This window comes from Haemorhous mexicanus, chromosome 20 (assembly GCF_027477595.1).
Source record: "Haemorhous mexicanus isolate bHaeMex1 chromosome 20, bHaeMex1.pri, whole genome shotgun sequence".
Taxonomy (NCBI): Eukaryota; Metazoa; Chordata; class Aves; order Passeriformes; family Fringillidae; genus Haemorhous; species Haemorhous mexicanus.
Genome location: NC_082360.1, coordinates 6092288 through 6108709, shown reverse-complemented (window position 1 = coordinate 6108709; position 16422 = coordinate 6092288). Strand labels below are relative to the sequence as shown.

At 38.9% G+C, this 16422-nt stretch overlaps 1 protein-coding gene across 3 annotated transcripts in view; it reads left to right on the top strand.

Moving 5' to 3' along the window:
- SPAG9 (sperm associated antigen 9) overlaps positions 1-15838 on the top strand; it is a 59687-nt gene extending 43849 nt beyond the window's left edge. For 2 of the 3 annotated variants that reach the window (XM_059864002.1, XM_059864004.1), the window contains 16 exons: positions 242-371; positions 617-709; positions 994-1161; positions 1875-2046; positions 3118-3345; positions 4034-4229; positions 4656-4778; positions 5322-5402; positions 5873-5940; positions 7173-7321; positions 8362-8533; positions 9490-9603; positions 11302-11340; positions 12202-12378; positions 12750-12887; positions 15073-15838. In XM_059864002.1, the coding sequence (XP_059719985.1) occupies positions 242-371; positions 617-709; positions 994-1161; positions 1875-2046; positions 3118-3345; positions 4034-4229; positions 4656-4778; positions 5322-5402; positions 5873-5940; positions 7173-7321; positions 8362-8533; positions 9490-9603; positions 11302-11340; positions 12202-12378; positions 12750-12887; positions 15073-15188 (2164 nt within the window). In that variant the 3' untranslated portion in view covers positions 15189-15838. The remainder of the gene's footprint in view (positions 1-241; positions 372-616; positions 710-993; positions 1162-1874; positions 2047-3117; positions 3346-4033; positions 4230-4655; positions 4779-5321; positions 5403-5872; positions 5941-7172; positions 7322-8361; positions 8534-9489; positions 9604-11301; positions 11341-12201; positions 12379-12749; positions 12888-15072) is intronic. The other variant, XM_059864003.1, reaches the window with a different exon arrangement.
- The last annotated feature ends 584 nt before the right edge of the window (positions 15839-16422 follow it).

The following is a 16422-nucleotide window of genomic DNA, read 5'->3' as shown; positions in this document are numbered from 1 at the left end:
AGTTAATTTCCTTTAAGGATGCTGGCAATAGACTTTTTGGTTTTGCCTGTTTTTCCCCAGTCCCTTAAAAATAGCCCACAGGAAACCTGGTGTCTTGATAGCTGAAAAAAACCTAGGGTTATCCTTGATAACCCAGTGCTTCCACAGTGATCTTGGTTATTGAGTTTAACAGCAATTCCTATTGCACAAGAGATTCTAAAGAGCATAAGTAAGAAGTTCCTCAATCCTGATTCTTGCCCAGAACTGAAGCCAGTTTAGCCTCACGCCGGGAGCAGAAGAGGGAGCAGTACCGCCAGGTGAAAGCTCATGTCCAGAAGGAAGATGGCAGAGTGCAGGCTTTTGGCTGGAGTCTACCTCAGAAGTACAAACAGGTATGATGTTTTCAAGTGGAATGGTAACAGCTTCATGTTTTGTTGCATTTGAAGAGGGTGTGATTTGACAGATTGTGTTTGATTCCAGCTTTTTTTTGTTGAACTTAGCAGTAAAGAATCTTTCTAAAGGAGACAACAATATACAACTCTTAATTTTATTAAATAAATTCTGAGCAACTGATTCCAAAGATTGTAAACCTCTTTTAAAGGTAAAATTTTTTCTGTTTGTTTGTTTTTTTACCTAGGTGGCAAATGGTGGACAGGGTGAAAATAAGATGAAGAACTTGCCTGTACCTGTTTACCTGAGACCTTTGGATGAGAAGGATACCTCTATGAAGGTAGGATGTTTCCAGTGATGATAAGAAGACTTGGGCAAACTATAGCTTGAATATTTCTGTTTTGGACTCAATTACATTCTTTTTCAATAAGATGTTTTTTTTAAAAACATGGTGAAGAAGAATTTGTCTCAGTAAAATGTATATTACTTTAATTGTAATTAAAAACTTAAAATGGACTCTGGATATATAATAATATTGATATCACTTAGCATATTTAACAATGCTTGTCTCTCTCTCTTTTTTTTTGTTTGAGATTCAAGTGAAACATTTCTTTTTCTCCCAAGCTGTGGTGTGCTGTAGGGGTGAACCTGTCAGGAGGGAAGACACGAGATGGAGGATCTGTGGTTGGTGCCAGTGTGTTCTACAATGATGTGACTGGTGTGGATGCAGATGGCAACAAGCAGCAAACAGGATCCCAGAGCAGTTTAGATAAACTAGATCAAGAGCTCAAGGTAAGGTCACTGCAAGACACATTTAATAAATTATATAGTTATACACCTTTACTGTGTAACTGTAGAGTATTAAAGTATTTTCTAATCAGGTTCATTGGCAATAGAGTTTTCTTGGTTTCATTGGTAATAGAGTTTTCTTGGTAATAGAGTTTTCTTAGCCCAGGATGTTTGGGTTATTGAATCCTACTATTAAAGACTTTCGAGTCTTCCCTTGCTGCCAAATCTCAGGAGCAAATAAATTTTACATCAAAATGATGTACTGCTTATATGAGTGCTGCCTTCTTTAAAAACCATTTGTGACAGACCTGTTTATGTTCTAACTGCCATGAATGGAATTCATATTAAGGGCATAAAAACAGTCTAAATTTTCAAGTGCTTTGGGATATCACATTAACCTGTGGTGATACTGAGTATGGCAGTTGGCACGTAAATAATGTTTTTATTTTATAGTGGTCTAACTGTATAATTATGCAGTGTAATTATACTATTTTATGTATTTTAATAGAAGTATAAATATGAGGGAGCTTTATACTACGGATACATAAAGAACAAGTAACTGCGTGTAGTTTTACAGTGGCATTGAAGATACTTAACTTCCCACATATTTATGTATATTTCTGTAGGTGAAAATGTAAGACCATAAAAGATCAAATGTAGTAATTCTATTCTTGTCCCCATTTCTGTTGTTCATTTCTGCCTTTGTTCTCCTTCAGGATCAGCAGAAGGAACTGAAACACCAGGAAGAATTATCCAGTCTAGTTTGGATCTGTACTAGCACACATTCTGCTACAAAAGTTATCATTATTGATGCAAACCAACCAGGGAATATTCTGGACAGTTTCATTGTTTGCAATTCTCACGTGCTTTGTATTGCCAGTGTGCCAGGTAAACGCTTGGGCTGGTTCAGCTCCTGCTTTTTTTTAACTGTTTCTTATTCAGTTTTTCCTATGCAGTGAAAACCCACAGGTTTGTTACTTAGTATGATGAAAAGTTACTGTAACAGAGCAATAAGAAAGTGGTTAGTTTTACATTAAACTACTGCATTTTTACCTATTGTTTCACTCTTTAGTTGACTGTTGACTTACATGAACAGAAAATCAGAGTGATGTCAGCAGCCAAGGGGAAATGTTTTGTTTGATGTACTATAAACTCTGCAACAGTGTCTATTTCATGGAATTGTGAACATCACAAAAAGAATAATATGTTAGTTGCTTTTTTGACTTCTTCAGCCTCTTGAAAATAAGCAAGCTCCCTGCAGAGGGAATCCTTTTTGCATTTGAGTGTATTTTAAATCTTGAAAGTGTAAGAGGATTGGACATGAGAAAACCAGTTTTTCTTCCAGAACCAGGGCTCTATTGTACCTAAATTCTTCATAAAGATATAGATAGGTGCCCTTTGTACCTGCACTGTTATGAAATCTGATTTTAGAGGAAGATGTAATTAAAACTGAAATAAACTATTTGGAAAGCTGCAGCTTGAAATAGAGTGCAGCATATGTCAATCTTGCTTTTGTTTTGTGAGCTTTGTGACAGCATCTTCCACATTTGCTGATTATGTGAAACTAACCTTGTAGATAGGATCTGTCTGCATGTTTAATCTCTGGAGAGCTCGTTGAGTTTGAAGCTTAGTTATTAGATAGAGAAGTGATTTGGCTCTATCCCTATGAAAAATGCTCAGTGACAGGGTCCAAGGGAGTGGCCTGGAGTTGTGTCAGGGGAGGTTTAGGCTGGATATCAGGAAAAGATTCTTCCCCAGGGGGTGGTCAGGCACTGAAAGGGCTCCCCAGGGCCGTGGTCATGGCACCAAGGCTGCCAGAGCTCCAGGAGCGCTTGGATAGTGCTCTGAGACAAAGGGTGGGATTGCTGGGTGTCTGTGCAGGGCCAGGAATTGGACTGGATATTTGTGGGTCCCTTCCAGCTCAGGATATTATGTTGTTCTGACTTGAATCTCTTTCAGGGGCAAGAGAAACAGACTACCCTGCAGGAGAAGAAGGGTCCCAGGAAGCAGATTCCAGCCAAGTGGACAAATCTTCCCTGTGTGGCAGTATGACCAGCAACAGCTCTGCTGACACTGACAGCCTGCTGGGGGGAATCACTGTGGTGGGCTGCACTGCTGAGGGTCTTATGGGGGCTCCTGGTGCCCATGACACCAATGCAACCTCACCTGTGGCAGAGAAACAGTCAGGTGTGTGATAAACACTACAGGTGTGTCAGGGCTAGCCAAACACCTCGAGATGCAGCTGGAAATAAGTGGTGCAACTACTGAGGTTAACAAGTGTGTAAGCTGTGATAACATAAACTCTCTGTAAATCTGGAAATTGTAGCTGAAAAAGTGGTGGAGGTGACATGAAATGGGAATTGGCAGCTGCTTCTTGAAGGTACTTTTGATAGAATTCTTGTGCCTGTTCTAGAGAGAGATTTTTATGTAGTATTTGAAATGCAGATCTTGCCAGAGTGTGACTAAAATAAATGCCTTGGATTTTGTCAAGTCTTAATAGAGATTTAAGTGAAACTGATTATTTTGTAGACATTCATACTTTTTTTTGTCATATGGCCTGCAGAGCTGTATGATGATATGATTGTCAATGGATATGTGGTGGTTGGCCTTGTTTACTGCTGTCCTAGTTAAAAATTTAATGGCCAGTCTGAGCCATCAGGCTGATACTTAAAAGTGCATTTGGCATGTGTTTATACAGTGCCACCTGTTAAAATTTGGGCATTTGTGATGTGATTTTTTTGATTCTGATGTGGAAATTGTAGCTGTCTGCCTATAATACCTATTCACTTCAGTTTTAAGTATCAAGTTCTGGCTGTTTTAAACAGTAGCAAATTCTATCACAGTTGTTAAAAAGTTTTTCAAATTTGTTTTATAGATATTGCAGCTGAAAATAATTCAGTAGATGAGAACATTCCAACGGCAGAGGAGGCAACAGAAGCAACAGAAGTCAATGCAGGGACAGGAGAAGACACAGCTGATATTGCACAAACTGGAGTCTACACAGAGCATGTCTTTACAGATCCCTTGGGAGTGCAGCATACAACAGAGGCCTCTCCAGTGTATCAGCCTAAGTACCTAGTCTAAGACCTCATACCTCTTAAAATGTATTTTTAAAAAGTATAACATTTGTAGGCACGTAGCATGGAGACAAAATGATTACTTCTTTTCCTTTTTAAGTGTGTTGAAGTTCATATAAGTAGTCTTGGTACAAGACTGCTTTGTGACTCTCTTCTGCCATTCCCCAGAGGTAATAATACTGACAGGTTTGAATGGAACCTAGTTTTCCCTGTAAAAGTAAATGTCCACTTGAAGAAATTCATGGTTATTGAGGTTTTCATCTGTATTGTACTTTCATGTGTGGTTACTCTGTTTTTAAACATCTCATGTACTTCAAAAGCCAGTGTAGGAACTCTCAATTGTGAAGTAAACACCTGGCTTATAGCCTGAGTAATCTGTACACTTCATTAAATGTATTTTAACTGGTGGGTTTTTTTTAGTACTGAGTCAGAGTTATATAAGGATGTTGCAGTTCTGCCAAGCGAGCAAGATCTAGTGAGAGAAGAAGCACAGAAAATGAGTAGCCTTTTACCGACCATGTGGCTTGGAGCACAGAATGGATGGTAAGGAAGTGCTAATCTTGTTATATTTATTTATAATCATTACTTTAAACTTGCTTCTTGTGCCTACAGGCCTGAAACTGTCTCAAGTCAAGATTAAGCACAGGATGATATCAAGAGAGCCAAAACTTTGAATGCTTTGCTGCAGTTTTTAGGCATTACAGAATTCAAATGAAGTATTGTAGGTGATTAGCAAGGCCTGTTTTGTTAGATAACGCTTCATCTGCAGAGAGGTTCTGGGGTTTTTTTGTATTCAAAGAAATTGTTATGGTCTGTTAATTACATAACTTCCAATATTTTAGCATGCTAGAAAAATGTATTGTAATTTTTACTGCAGATGGATCTGCAAGGGAGTTTGTAATGCTTTAGGCCTCTGAAAAAGCCATTCTGCTGCTCATGTACTTCTTCCTTTCAGTGTACGCATAATTTCCAGTGGAAGATGAAAACTTGTTTTCCCTTTGATTGTGGATTTCAGTTCATAAGAGTTTTGCTTGTGGTTGTTTTTGTCTGGTAGTGCTTTTAATCCCTCCTGATTTGTCTTTTCAGCCTGTATGTTCATTCGTCAGTGGCCCAGTGGAGGAAATGTGTTCATGCCATTAAACTTAAAGATTCTATTCTCAGTATTGTGTAAGTTCTGAAAGAATGTCATGTAAATCATAATGAATTTCTGTTAAAATACTTTCCAAAGTAGTTTTATATTTCCCCCTCAGATATTGGGAATGTCAGTTGCCATAACTGCCTGGATGCCCTTTGAGGGACAGTGGAAGGGAGTAAGGAAAATAAAAGGAATCTTGTACCTGTTGGAATTACATAGCCCAAAGGATGAGCTGTAGCTATGCAAAACAGTTATAGGTTGCTATTTTTGCTGTTTTCTTCAGGCATTGTAACCAGATATGTTTCAATCTCTCTGAACTGGATTTTGATCCCTTGTTACATCCGTTCTCTTGAGCTATATTGTAGAAATCAAAACACTGGGGCTAATAAAAAATGACTGTAAAAAATATGCTGAAATATGAAATGTTTATACCTAGTTTTGGACTTGCTTTCTGAGCAGAGCAGTCTAACAGAGTGTGTTGTTGTGCCTCCTTTTTCCTCAGACATGTCAAAGGAATAGTCTTGGTTGCACTGGCAGATGGGACACTTGCAATCTTTCACCGGGGAGTTGGTAAGGATTCTGTTGCATCTGGAAACCAGGGAATTTTCAACAGTTGTTAGGAAAGAAATAAATGTGCCATTTACAAGTAATGTGTTGATAATGTATTCTCCATTGACCTTTTTCTGGGTTGTAATGAGAAATATTTCTTGTTATTTCAGTTGCAGATTCAAGTTCTGGTTTTGCACTGTTGTGGTGCTTTCATGGGGTATTTTCTTACTCTGAAATGGAGAATGGGATAGATCTGCTAAATAGGGAAAAGCCATCTGAAAGTCTGCTTTGATTATCATCTCTCTTGCATTTTCATTATGCTCAATAGTCATGTCTTCGTTTTATTAGTGATAAAAATTGTGTCTGGGCAAGTCCTTCAATGAGAATTTTGTAAGCATCCCTTCAGAATTTCTGTCCAAACTGCTCCTGAACCAGCTTCATTCTTCAGCTTCCAGAAATAGGACCTGGAGGGGAAGGTCTTACTATGAGTAACTGAAACTTATCTATTAGCTTGTTTTTTCCACCCTATTCATTTCATCTTTCCTTTGTGATGCTTAACTCCTTGTGCTCAGCATTTAAAAGAATTAAAAAGGTTTCACAACATTAATGCAAATACTGGAAAATATGCAGCTGGGATGAAGTGGTTTTTAGTGGTTTTGTTTTGTTTATTTTTTTAAAACTCACTGCAGTGGTTTATTTTTTTAAAACTCACTGCAGAGGTTTGCCTAAGCCTCTCTAGTGAATGTCATTGATGATCTGTGGCCTTAGTTCAGTCTACAGAAGAATTTTAATTGGTGTTGAATGATGAAATTTAGTATGTTTTTAGTAGATTTCAGGTGCCTTTTTTAAGATCTTGCAGCATATTTTAAAAAAATCTGCACTGGCTTACCCTTCTACGTTCAGGCAAGCAGCAGGTGCCTGGTGCTGTGTGGGAAGCTGTTTGTTTTCAGAGGTGCTGGTCCTAGTCAAGCACAGCCTGTAGCACAGGGTAACCTGCTGATTTAAAAATGTTTTGCTGGATTTTTAACCTGAATCATTGTGCAACTTTATTTTTTAAAAAAGGTAACATTTGGGATGTTAGTTGCCGTTTTTTTAATGAGGAGCCTAACCATAAACTTGTACAGATTTACCCAGATTATTACAGTCCTTTAAAAACTTAGACTTTTAAGATAGGTGCTTGTACTTCTAAATTTTCCTTAAACTAAACCTCAGGTTCCTGTGAGTTTTACTTTTTTTTCTTTCTGTTTTTGCAGATGGTCAGTGGGATTTGTCAAACTATCACCTCTTGGACCTGGGCCGGCCACACCACTCCATCCGGTGCATGACAGTGGTGCATGACAAGGTCTGGTGTGGCTACAGGAACAAAATCTATGTTGTTCAACCAAAGGCCATGAAAATAGAGGTAAGTTCCAATGGTGATTAAAATAATTAAATGTTGTGTTTTAATGCTGCAGCTCAGACTCCAGAGTAACTCCAGAAACATCTGTTTTCATCAGTATGGAAACAGGCTACCTAGCAAATTTGTTTTACTAAATAGAAGTTTTGGAAGACTTAAAGCTATGATGAGACAGTTCTCACTTATCAAAACCAGTTTTTGGGAGATTTAGTTCTCCACTTCTGGCTGACCAGAAACTGGAAACTGTGCTTGTGCAGAGCTTGTAAGGCCAGCTCCCAGCTTATTCTGTGTGCCTCATTTTGTTCACCCATGTGCAGAGGTTGTAAGTGTTAATTTGGAATATACTTCCAGTTAGAGAATCGTTTATGCAAGGTGTGTGAGCTGGTGTTTTATCTGCAGTGTTTAGTCTTTCATCTCAGGAGCAGAAAGTGGCTGAGGTTTCTGCAAGCCTTGAGCAATATAAGTGCTTTAGCTCCTGCTAATTGGCCTGAGACATGGGCCAGGCCTTTGAGGGTGACTGCTCAGCTCTTCCAAAAATATCATTCACTCAATAACCTGTTTTTGTGAAGAAGACTATAAATATATATGGGAAAACTGAAATGAAGTTCATATAAAAATGAAATTTATTGTTTTGCTGGTGGATAGTGTGTATTTTGCACAAGGTGGGGTTATTTGAGCCAGTCATGATGGAACAAGAAAGAATGACACTTTTTGGGTGTATGTACCTTATGCTGTGGCAGCAGGATCTCAGACCAAAAAGACTTCAGGTTCAAGGGAGACAGAAGCTGGAGCAGGCTGAGATGAGATGTGTAAATGAAGACCAAGTAGGAAATTACAGCTTTGAGATCACACTCAGGGAAGGGAATCAGCAATTTTAGAGTACCACATGCTATTTGTAACTGAGCTAAACACTGTCTGTGATCTTGCAAATCAGAGGGTTGTGCTTGATTGAAAATTGCCAGTTCAGACTGTATGAGAGTAACAGAGAAACCTTTCTTACTCTTCCCTTTGTTTTACCTTCTGATTTGAACCCCTATGTTTCATAGAAGTCCTTTGATGCCCACCCAAGGAGGGAGAGCCAAGTGAGGCAGCTGGCGTGGGTGGGGGACGGGGTGTGGGTGTCCATCCGCCTGGACTCCACCCTGCGCCTCTACCATGCCCACACCTACCAGCACCTGCAGGACGTGGACATTGAGCCCTATGTAAGCAAAATGCTTGGTAAGTTCCCAGGAAAAACTGGTGTGTTCCTGGTGTCTGCAGCTTCCTTTTCCTGCTAGAGATCAGGCAGTTCTTACTGCAGATTTTGGGGTAAAGGTGGGTGGAAAGGCCAGTTGAAATCAGTTTGTACAAACTTGAATCTGGTAGTAGAAGTCTAAGTCAGTCTGTGAAGCATGATGGGGGTGATGGGTCATCTGTTACAGTCTGTTGACCTTACCTGGTGTGCAAAGTGTCCTTAAAAACTCATAACTAATGAGGAAAGTAGTGGTTGAGTTGGGCAGGCACCAATAGAGACACTACGATCTTTCTCTTTTTCTATACTGATGCAACATTTTATAGCTAAAATTGGGAAGAATACATTACCTGCCTGGAAAAATTGCCCATTTTTTTTAAAAAACCCCTCAAGATAGGAAATTTTTATTGCTGTTGAACCTAGTAAGCTTTCTGATTATTTTCATTAATATCTTTATAACAGCAGTTTGACTACATACATTACACAACAAATACAGGTAATTAGGCTCTGGGAAATCCTTCACAAGTCACTGCTCTGCATTGCACATGTCTGGTGTCAGCCTTGTGCTCCTCTCATCCTGCTAACAAATGAGAAATTAATTTTAATGGATTACAAATACTGTCTTATATCTGTAAACACACTTTTTTGTTTGTTTTAAAAGCTGGTAAGCCCCAAAAGATTTTACTGTGCAGCATTAAGGACCCTTTTTGCTTTCTCACAGCTAATGTTAGACTCTTGAAACATAGGTTCTCAATTTAATTACAGTTTTGTAGCCTTCTAGGTTATCTTTGCAACTTAAATGTGCTCCTCTACTTTGTTTCTGTCAAAAGTGGGAGGGAATTACCTGTCTGTGTGATTTGGGAGTTGGATTTTAGATTCTCTGTTGTAGAACTAAAATTATTCTTACTCATAATTTTTGATGAAAAGCGTCTTTTGTTTTTAGGTACTGGTAAACTGGGATTCTCATTTGTGAGAATCACAGCACTTATGGTGTCTTGTAATCGTTTATGGGTAGGAACAGGAAATGGTGTCATCATCTCCATTCCATTAACAGAAAGTAAGTAAAATATTAATGAATAGCACTGTGCAATATGCTGTAGGCATTAAAAAAAAAAAAAAAAAAGAGTATAAACACCATTCAGATGCTTGTTAATGGATAGAAAGCTTCACTGCCAGGTCTGACTCTTTCAGGTTTGTAACAGATCAGACCTGTGTGATGTTTAGCACCTATATCTGTGTATGTGGTTACAATTACCCTGAGAAAATAACACATCTCCAGAATCTCCTGTACTGCCGTTTGAGCAGGGTTGGCTTGAATGAAAGGGACATTTCGAAGCCTTAGAGGTGTTCTGAGCATTAAGAGCATTGATAGATGTTTATTGCTTATACGGGACATCATTGGTTTTCTTATTAATGTTCTTTTTGATTGCCATGTGATCACAAAATACATTTTTCTTTGATTTGAGCATGTTGTTTTTGCTAATACAATTTGATTGGCTTTAATTTTTGAGAATTCATCACAAAGTGGCTATAAAAGACTGGAACAGAAATAGCACAGACTGCTTTAAAGGCCATGTTCAGAGTTATAGGGGCTGTAAATGCATTCAAACAGGGCACTAACATCCAGTCAAATTCCAGTCATGTAAATCCTGGTTTTTGCTTCATAACAGACCCCAGACTCTTGTCATAGGCTGAAACTAATTGAGGGCAGTTGAATCTCAGAAGAAAATAACAGCTCAAGGGCAAACCAAATCTTAAATAGGTGAAGCTTGGGAAGGATTTCTGTGTAAATTCATTGCATTTAAACAACAAAAAGAAAAGCCTCCACACTTATGCCTGAGACTTATGTTATAACAGGTGGACAGAGGTTTCAGAAAATAAAATGCAGACCTATGATAGTCCTAATTGTACTGTTGTTACTTAGAAAATAGTGTGGTCTGACAGGTGGAGTTTTAGGGTGATTTAATAGTGAAAACTCTTCATGTTGTATCTGATTTGTTGAACAGCAAACACATGCATTGTTTCTCATGTTGTTCCATTGCATTGTCCATCCATTCAGTAACTGTCTTTTTTTTTTGCATGAATGTACTAAGGAAGGACAGACTTCCAGTCATGGATTTTGAGACACTTTAAATCATGCTTTCAAAAATTATAGCTCTTCATTTGCATCAAGCTTAATTTAATGTTTCCAGAGGAGTTTGTTTTAAACCAGGAGTGAACACGAAGAAATCCCTATTAAAGCTGTTCAGTTGCATTTCATTTCTGTTGGTTGGTTGTGGGCCAGAACAGCCTTTTGGGGGTAGCCTGATAGTGGGGCTGAGAACCCTGGTGAGAAACAGTAATAAAGCAGTCACATCCTTGCATAAGCAGTGGCATCTCTCAATCCCCTGGGTCTTAGTAGCAGGGCAACAGATGATGTTCCAAAAGGGTACTTGAAAACATGAGTCATTCTATATTATTCTGGAGCCTCCTGCCAAGGAAAGAGAGAAAGGGGAAACGTTGCTAATCAATAATAAACTTAAAAATACGTGACAGTGCTTTTGTGGTCTATTTTGTACCGAAACTTCTATAGTAGGATGCTGTTCTTTGTGACTTTTGATCAAATCTTCTGTAATTAAATATCTATTGGTTTTTTTAGGAGCTAAAATTTTAAGCTCTACCTTATCAAAAACCCAAATATGAGCGGTGGGTTCTCATTAATCCTTCTCCTCTGCTGTCATACCTATCCATTTCCCCTTTCCTCCTTTCTCACTAGCTGTAATCCTCCACCAGGGACGTTTACTGGGGCTGCGGGGTAAGTGCAGATCCTGAACCAAAACCTACTTTCAGGCTTATAATAGCCACTTTGAGGCTGTTTCCCACTCCTTATAGATTTACCCTTTGTATGTTCCTAAATGTTTTTCCACTTGCAGTTACTGCATTGCAGCAGTTTTATGTTTGCTAAATGGCCACCAATCTGCTCAGCAGTTTAGCATATCATCCTGTGTTGCAGCTGAACTCTCATATAGACTTTCTCTTCCAGCCAATGTGATATCACATCTTATAACTTTGTCATTAATCCACATCATTTGCTGTCTTGTTACAAATCACTGTTTCTTTCACTACTTTGATAGTCTTTGGAATGGAGATGGCTTGTATGTCTAGCATGAGTACTTCTCTGGTTTAATGTATTTTAAAACTTCACAGTAAAATGTAGATGTAGAATGATAATAGGATATCTCTTTCATGCCCACAGGTGGCTGTTTCTAGAGAATTTTTGCTGGCAAGGGCATACATTATGATTAGTTGGAATGAAACTGTCTTTAATTACATGTTTAAGTACATGGAATTTGCTCATACTGAAACACATTAGAGGTACTTATTTTCTGTGCAAGATACAGTCCTGTCACAAATTATTTTTCCCCAAAAGTAGGATATTGAAATCTGATGTTTATGCTAGACTAATAAGAATCCTGCTCCATTTTCTGATGTACGTGAAATAACGAAGCATGCAATCTTTTTCTTTCCAGCTCTGTCTTGAATTGGCATTGCTGCCCTCCTGTTTCATTTTTATCTAAGTTGGCTTTAGCTTTTAGATGGTACTATAAGGTTTTTTAACAAATAACCACTTTAGCAATTTGTGTTTTGAGGTAGAAAACAACCTCTTCTTTTACAGCCAATAAATCAGCAGCAGGCTCTGGAAACCGTCCGGGGAGCGTGATCCGTGTGTATGGAGATGAACACAGTGACAAAGTGACTCCAGGGACATTCATCCCCTACTGTTCCATGGCCCATGCACAGCTCTGCTTCCACGGCCACCGGGATGCTGTGAAATTCTTTGTTGCAGTACCAGGTGAGGTTCTCTTACTACCTTCAAAAGAGGCGGGGTGTTTTTTTTGTTTCGATTTTTTTTGTTTGTTTGTTGTTTTTTCCTTCATTCACCTAGTTAAACATTCAGTTAGTGTTTAGTCAAAGATAGCACAAGTACTCTCAGAAACAATGTATTGTATTTTAATTACAAGTCTTGTCTGATTGCTAAGTACAGCCCTGTTTAATGGGAGGAAAAGGGCTTGATCACAAGCAAGGACTTTGCTTCCTTCTGTGAAAAAGGTGCTGTGCTAAGTGAGCACTTTCAACTGCTTTAGGTGTTTTCATCTAATGACCAAGCCACAGAAGTTTTTACTCTGAGATAAGGCATAAAAGAGTGTTCTGTTTTTCACCCAGGTCAGGTTGTTTGCCCTCAGAGTAGTGGTGGAACAGATCTAACAGCTGATAAACAAGCCCAGGAGTCCTTGAACCAGAGTCCCTTAAAATCAATGTTGGTGATAAGTGGTGGAGAAGGATACATTGACTTCAGAATGGGTAAGAAATCTGAGCTTTAAATGAGTCATACTTCATACTGAAAGGGTATTAACCACATAATAACTGCTGCTGTAATTGCAGTGAGTGCATTTGTGTGGTCAGTATATACAGTCTTTACCATAAACTGCAGCGGTAGAAGTATTTTTATTCTGACACACACCTTCTGCTTCTCCTCCTCCTCCCAATAAACCATGACCTTTGGGATGTGAGAAATGATGCTCACTTTTAAAATTTCAAAGGTTTATTAAACCTTTACAAAAATACAACAAAAGGACTAAATAAGAAAAAAATACAGTGCTGGAAGCAAAGGACTCAACCACCATGTGCTTGCCTACAAAATGGATACTCTGCCTTTTATACCTCTAGCCCCTCCCAAAGTCTCATCGACTCCTTTGCTGTCTAGTGGTGGAGTTCACTTTCTTACATCTTGATCAGAGATCAGGTGTCACCACAGTAACAAGCCAACCCTCCCCAAACACCCCAGCTCCCAAGGCCATCCCAATGCAAGGGGGAGGACATATTACAGTAACATAACTATACTTCTATAGAATTTCTCTTAACATAAACTTAACATTTACCCCTTAATTGTGAGAGCCAACCATCTAATTACTCATCTATAACAGGGATGACTGTGTAAGAAGGTTTATTTGAAACTCTGCTTTGGAGTCATGTACCACCTTCCTGTTTATGCTTTCAGTCTTTCTTTGGAAGGTTGATCTTCTGTCTCAAACTGCTGGAAAACATGTCCTTAGTTACTTAAATATGCAGACTGACTGAAAACAAGTCATGTTAAGTGAAGAATACTCAGTGTAAAATTTAATCATTTTTGAGTGGGAAAGTAGATCACTTATCTCTGCATGCCCATTGTATTTGATCACTGCTTTTCTTGGATGGCAGTTTGGCATGATCTAGCCCATAAAAGATTTCTTGTTTAAATATGTATCTTCTTTTTAATTGAACTCTTTGGGGAAATGAAGGGAGAGCTGTTGTGATTCTGTGCTATAAATCTGCAGCCGGAGACCTTGACAAAAAGTGCATTAAAAAGTGTCAGAACTCTTAGACCTGCTTTTGACCTTTTGCCTAAATCTGTCTTTCAAAACCAACCAAACAGCAAAACAACCCACCATTACAAAGGAAAACCCAGGAAGGCCATTCCAAATCCTGTCATCCCACTAGTCAGTGACAAGCAGGTTCCTGGGGTGGCCGTGTTGGATTTCCTGTGGGAGGCAGGACTGGAGGCAGTTCTATGCTGCAGTACAGTGAGGGCTGAAGTGCTGCAGTCACTCAGGGCAGCTGGAACAGCCACATTCCAAATGCTTATTTTGCTGTCCCTGTGGCATGATGGCAAAGCCATGAGCTGAGTGCCAGTGTTGCCTTAGCCCAGCCAGTGCCACATGAGCCCAGCAAAATTAGGGGGTTTGGGGCTACTCTGTGTTTAGTTCCCTCAGCCCTCCAAAGGAGTCTAACCAGAACACCAGCCAAAATTTGATTTTGCACCTTCCTGAGGTGTAAGTTAGTTCCTGTGTCCTGTGATTAAAGTGACCTTCTGGATTGATGGTCCTGGCTGTCCATGTGCAGTTCAGTGTCACCTTTGGTCCCAGTCAGCTGCTGTCACCCAGAGTTCAGGTGCAGCTACAAAACTGCTCTTCTTTTTTTTGAAGAGCAATAATGGAGAATATGCTCAAGACTGTCTTTGCCACTGTGGGCAGAGTTGTGACAAGCTGGAATAACTGGAACAGGAGGAAAGAGTGGGAAAGGTTGACCATAGACATGAATGTTGTGTTGTCTCACATGTGCTCAATTTTACAGCTCTTGTCCCAGAGCATTTATATGTTTGGGTTTGTCCCAGAACACTTTGTAGTAGCAAAACCATCTCTATGTCTGCCTGGTAGTTTGCAGATTAGGTTTCTCTACATTAAAGAGTTATAAGTAATGAAACATGTAGAATATGGATACTTATGAAACTGCCATTATTTTTTGGGCTACAAGTAAAGGATATCTCCAGCAGAACGCTGGGCTCTGAGATAATTATGCAACACACTCTGTTTACATTCACAGACTTTAATATGTTTTTATATCAGCATATGGCAACACTGTCTTTTTAGTGTTTTTTCTTGTCTTGCTGCATGTGTTGTTGATGCTGTTCTGGGTATTGACTGCCTCAACCAAAGCTGTTTTGTTCCAGGTGATGAAGGAGGAGAATCTGAACTCCTGGGAGAAGCTCTACCACTTGAACCTTCTGTAGCCAAAGCTGAGAGGAGTCACTTGATAGTGTGGCAAGTCATGTGTGGCAGTGAGTGAGCCTGTAGGATGCAGTTGGAGACCTTAAAAATGGTGTTGGTGGGGGTGGGGATGGGGGGAAGCAAAAAAAAAAAAAAGCTTCTGCATGTTTTTTTTATTTTGTGAACCTGTTTCACTACATGATGTTGAAGCATTTCTTTACTGCTTAACTTTATATTGAAACCTGTCATACTTTAGCTATACAGGAATTAGCTTGTGCTGTTTTACTGCACCTGTGTTAAATGGAACAGTGTGAGGAAATCAGATGTTTCTCCAGCTGATGTGCACACCACAGTGAGCAGCTGATACAGTTTTACTGTACCACAGCAATCTCATGTGTTCAATTCTTTGGTAGTCTCACTTGAGTTCAGCTTTGTTCCAACTGAGCTTCATTACACGGTATAATGCATTGGGTAAAACAGCAAAGTTATTCCCAGAGTATGAAAAAAATGGACAAATTAAAAGATGGATTATTAAGACTCATCCAAATACTCAGTGAGGGCTAAAGCAAACTGTATATTTCAGCTTTTGTTTTCAAAACTGGAAAATCTTGCTCATACGATGTACACAGTTTCATTTGTTATATTCTTCAGAATTTGTGGGGGGAAAGAGGAGGCTGTATAGGAATTAAAATGAAAATATTTAAATAAAATTGTATTTTCACTATTGAACCTTAAAGTTTGACAACTGCTGCCCTCAGTAATGAGCAATTTTGAGCATAATGTTTTTCCATCTCCCTGATATGGAACAACTCTGTTTCTAAAGGGTATTCTTAGGTTGATATAAATTGGAAAATAACTGTAAAATTCTCAAACAGGGGATATGTTTTGTTCTTTTCTTAACCCCTTATGTCCTAAGCACTTAGAATGATCTTCTCTGCCTAGCTGTTCAAACTCATAAGGCACTATGTGTGTGAAGGTTGGAGACCTCAATTAGAGCATGAGAAAAGACTGAGAGTGTACAGGAAAAAAACCACATTCTGCACAAGTGAGATTGTAAAGGTGATGCCTCAGGCATCAAAGGAAGTGTAGTTCCAGATAATTAGGTACAAATTGTATTTTTTTTTGTAGCTCCATACCCCAGTTTAGTTATTAAAAAATTAATAATTCAGCAGCAATATTATCTGGTAACACAATGACAGAGAAAATTACGGAAAGTCAAGAGACTAATCTTAGGCTGACATTCTGTCTAATTGCCATCTTTTTTTTAACCATAAATGTGAGTTTTAAGACTGTTTTCCTTTTACATTGAAATT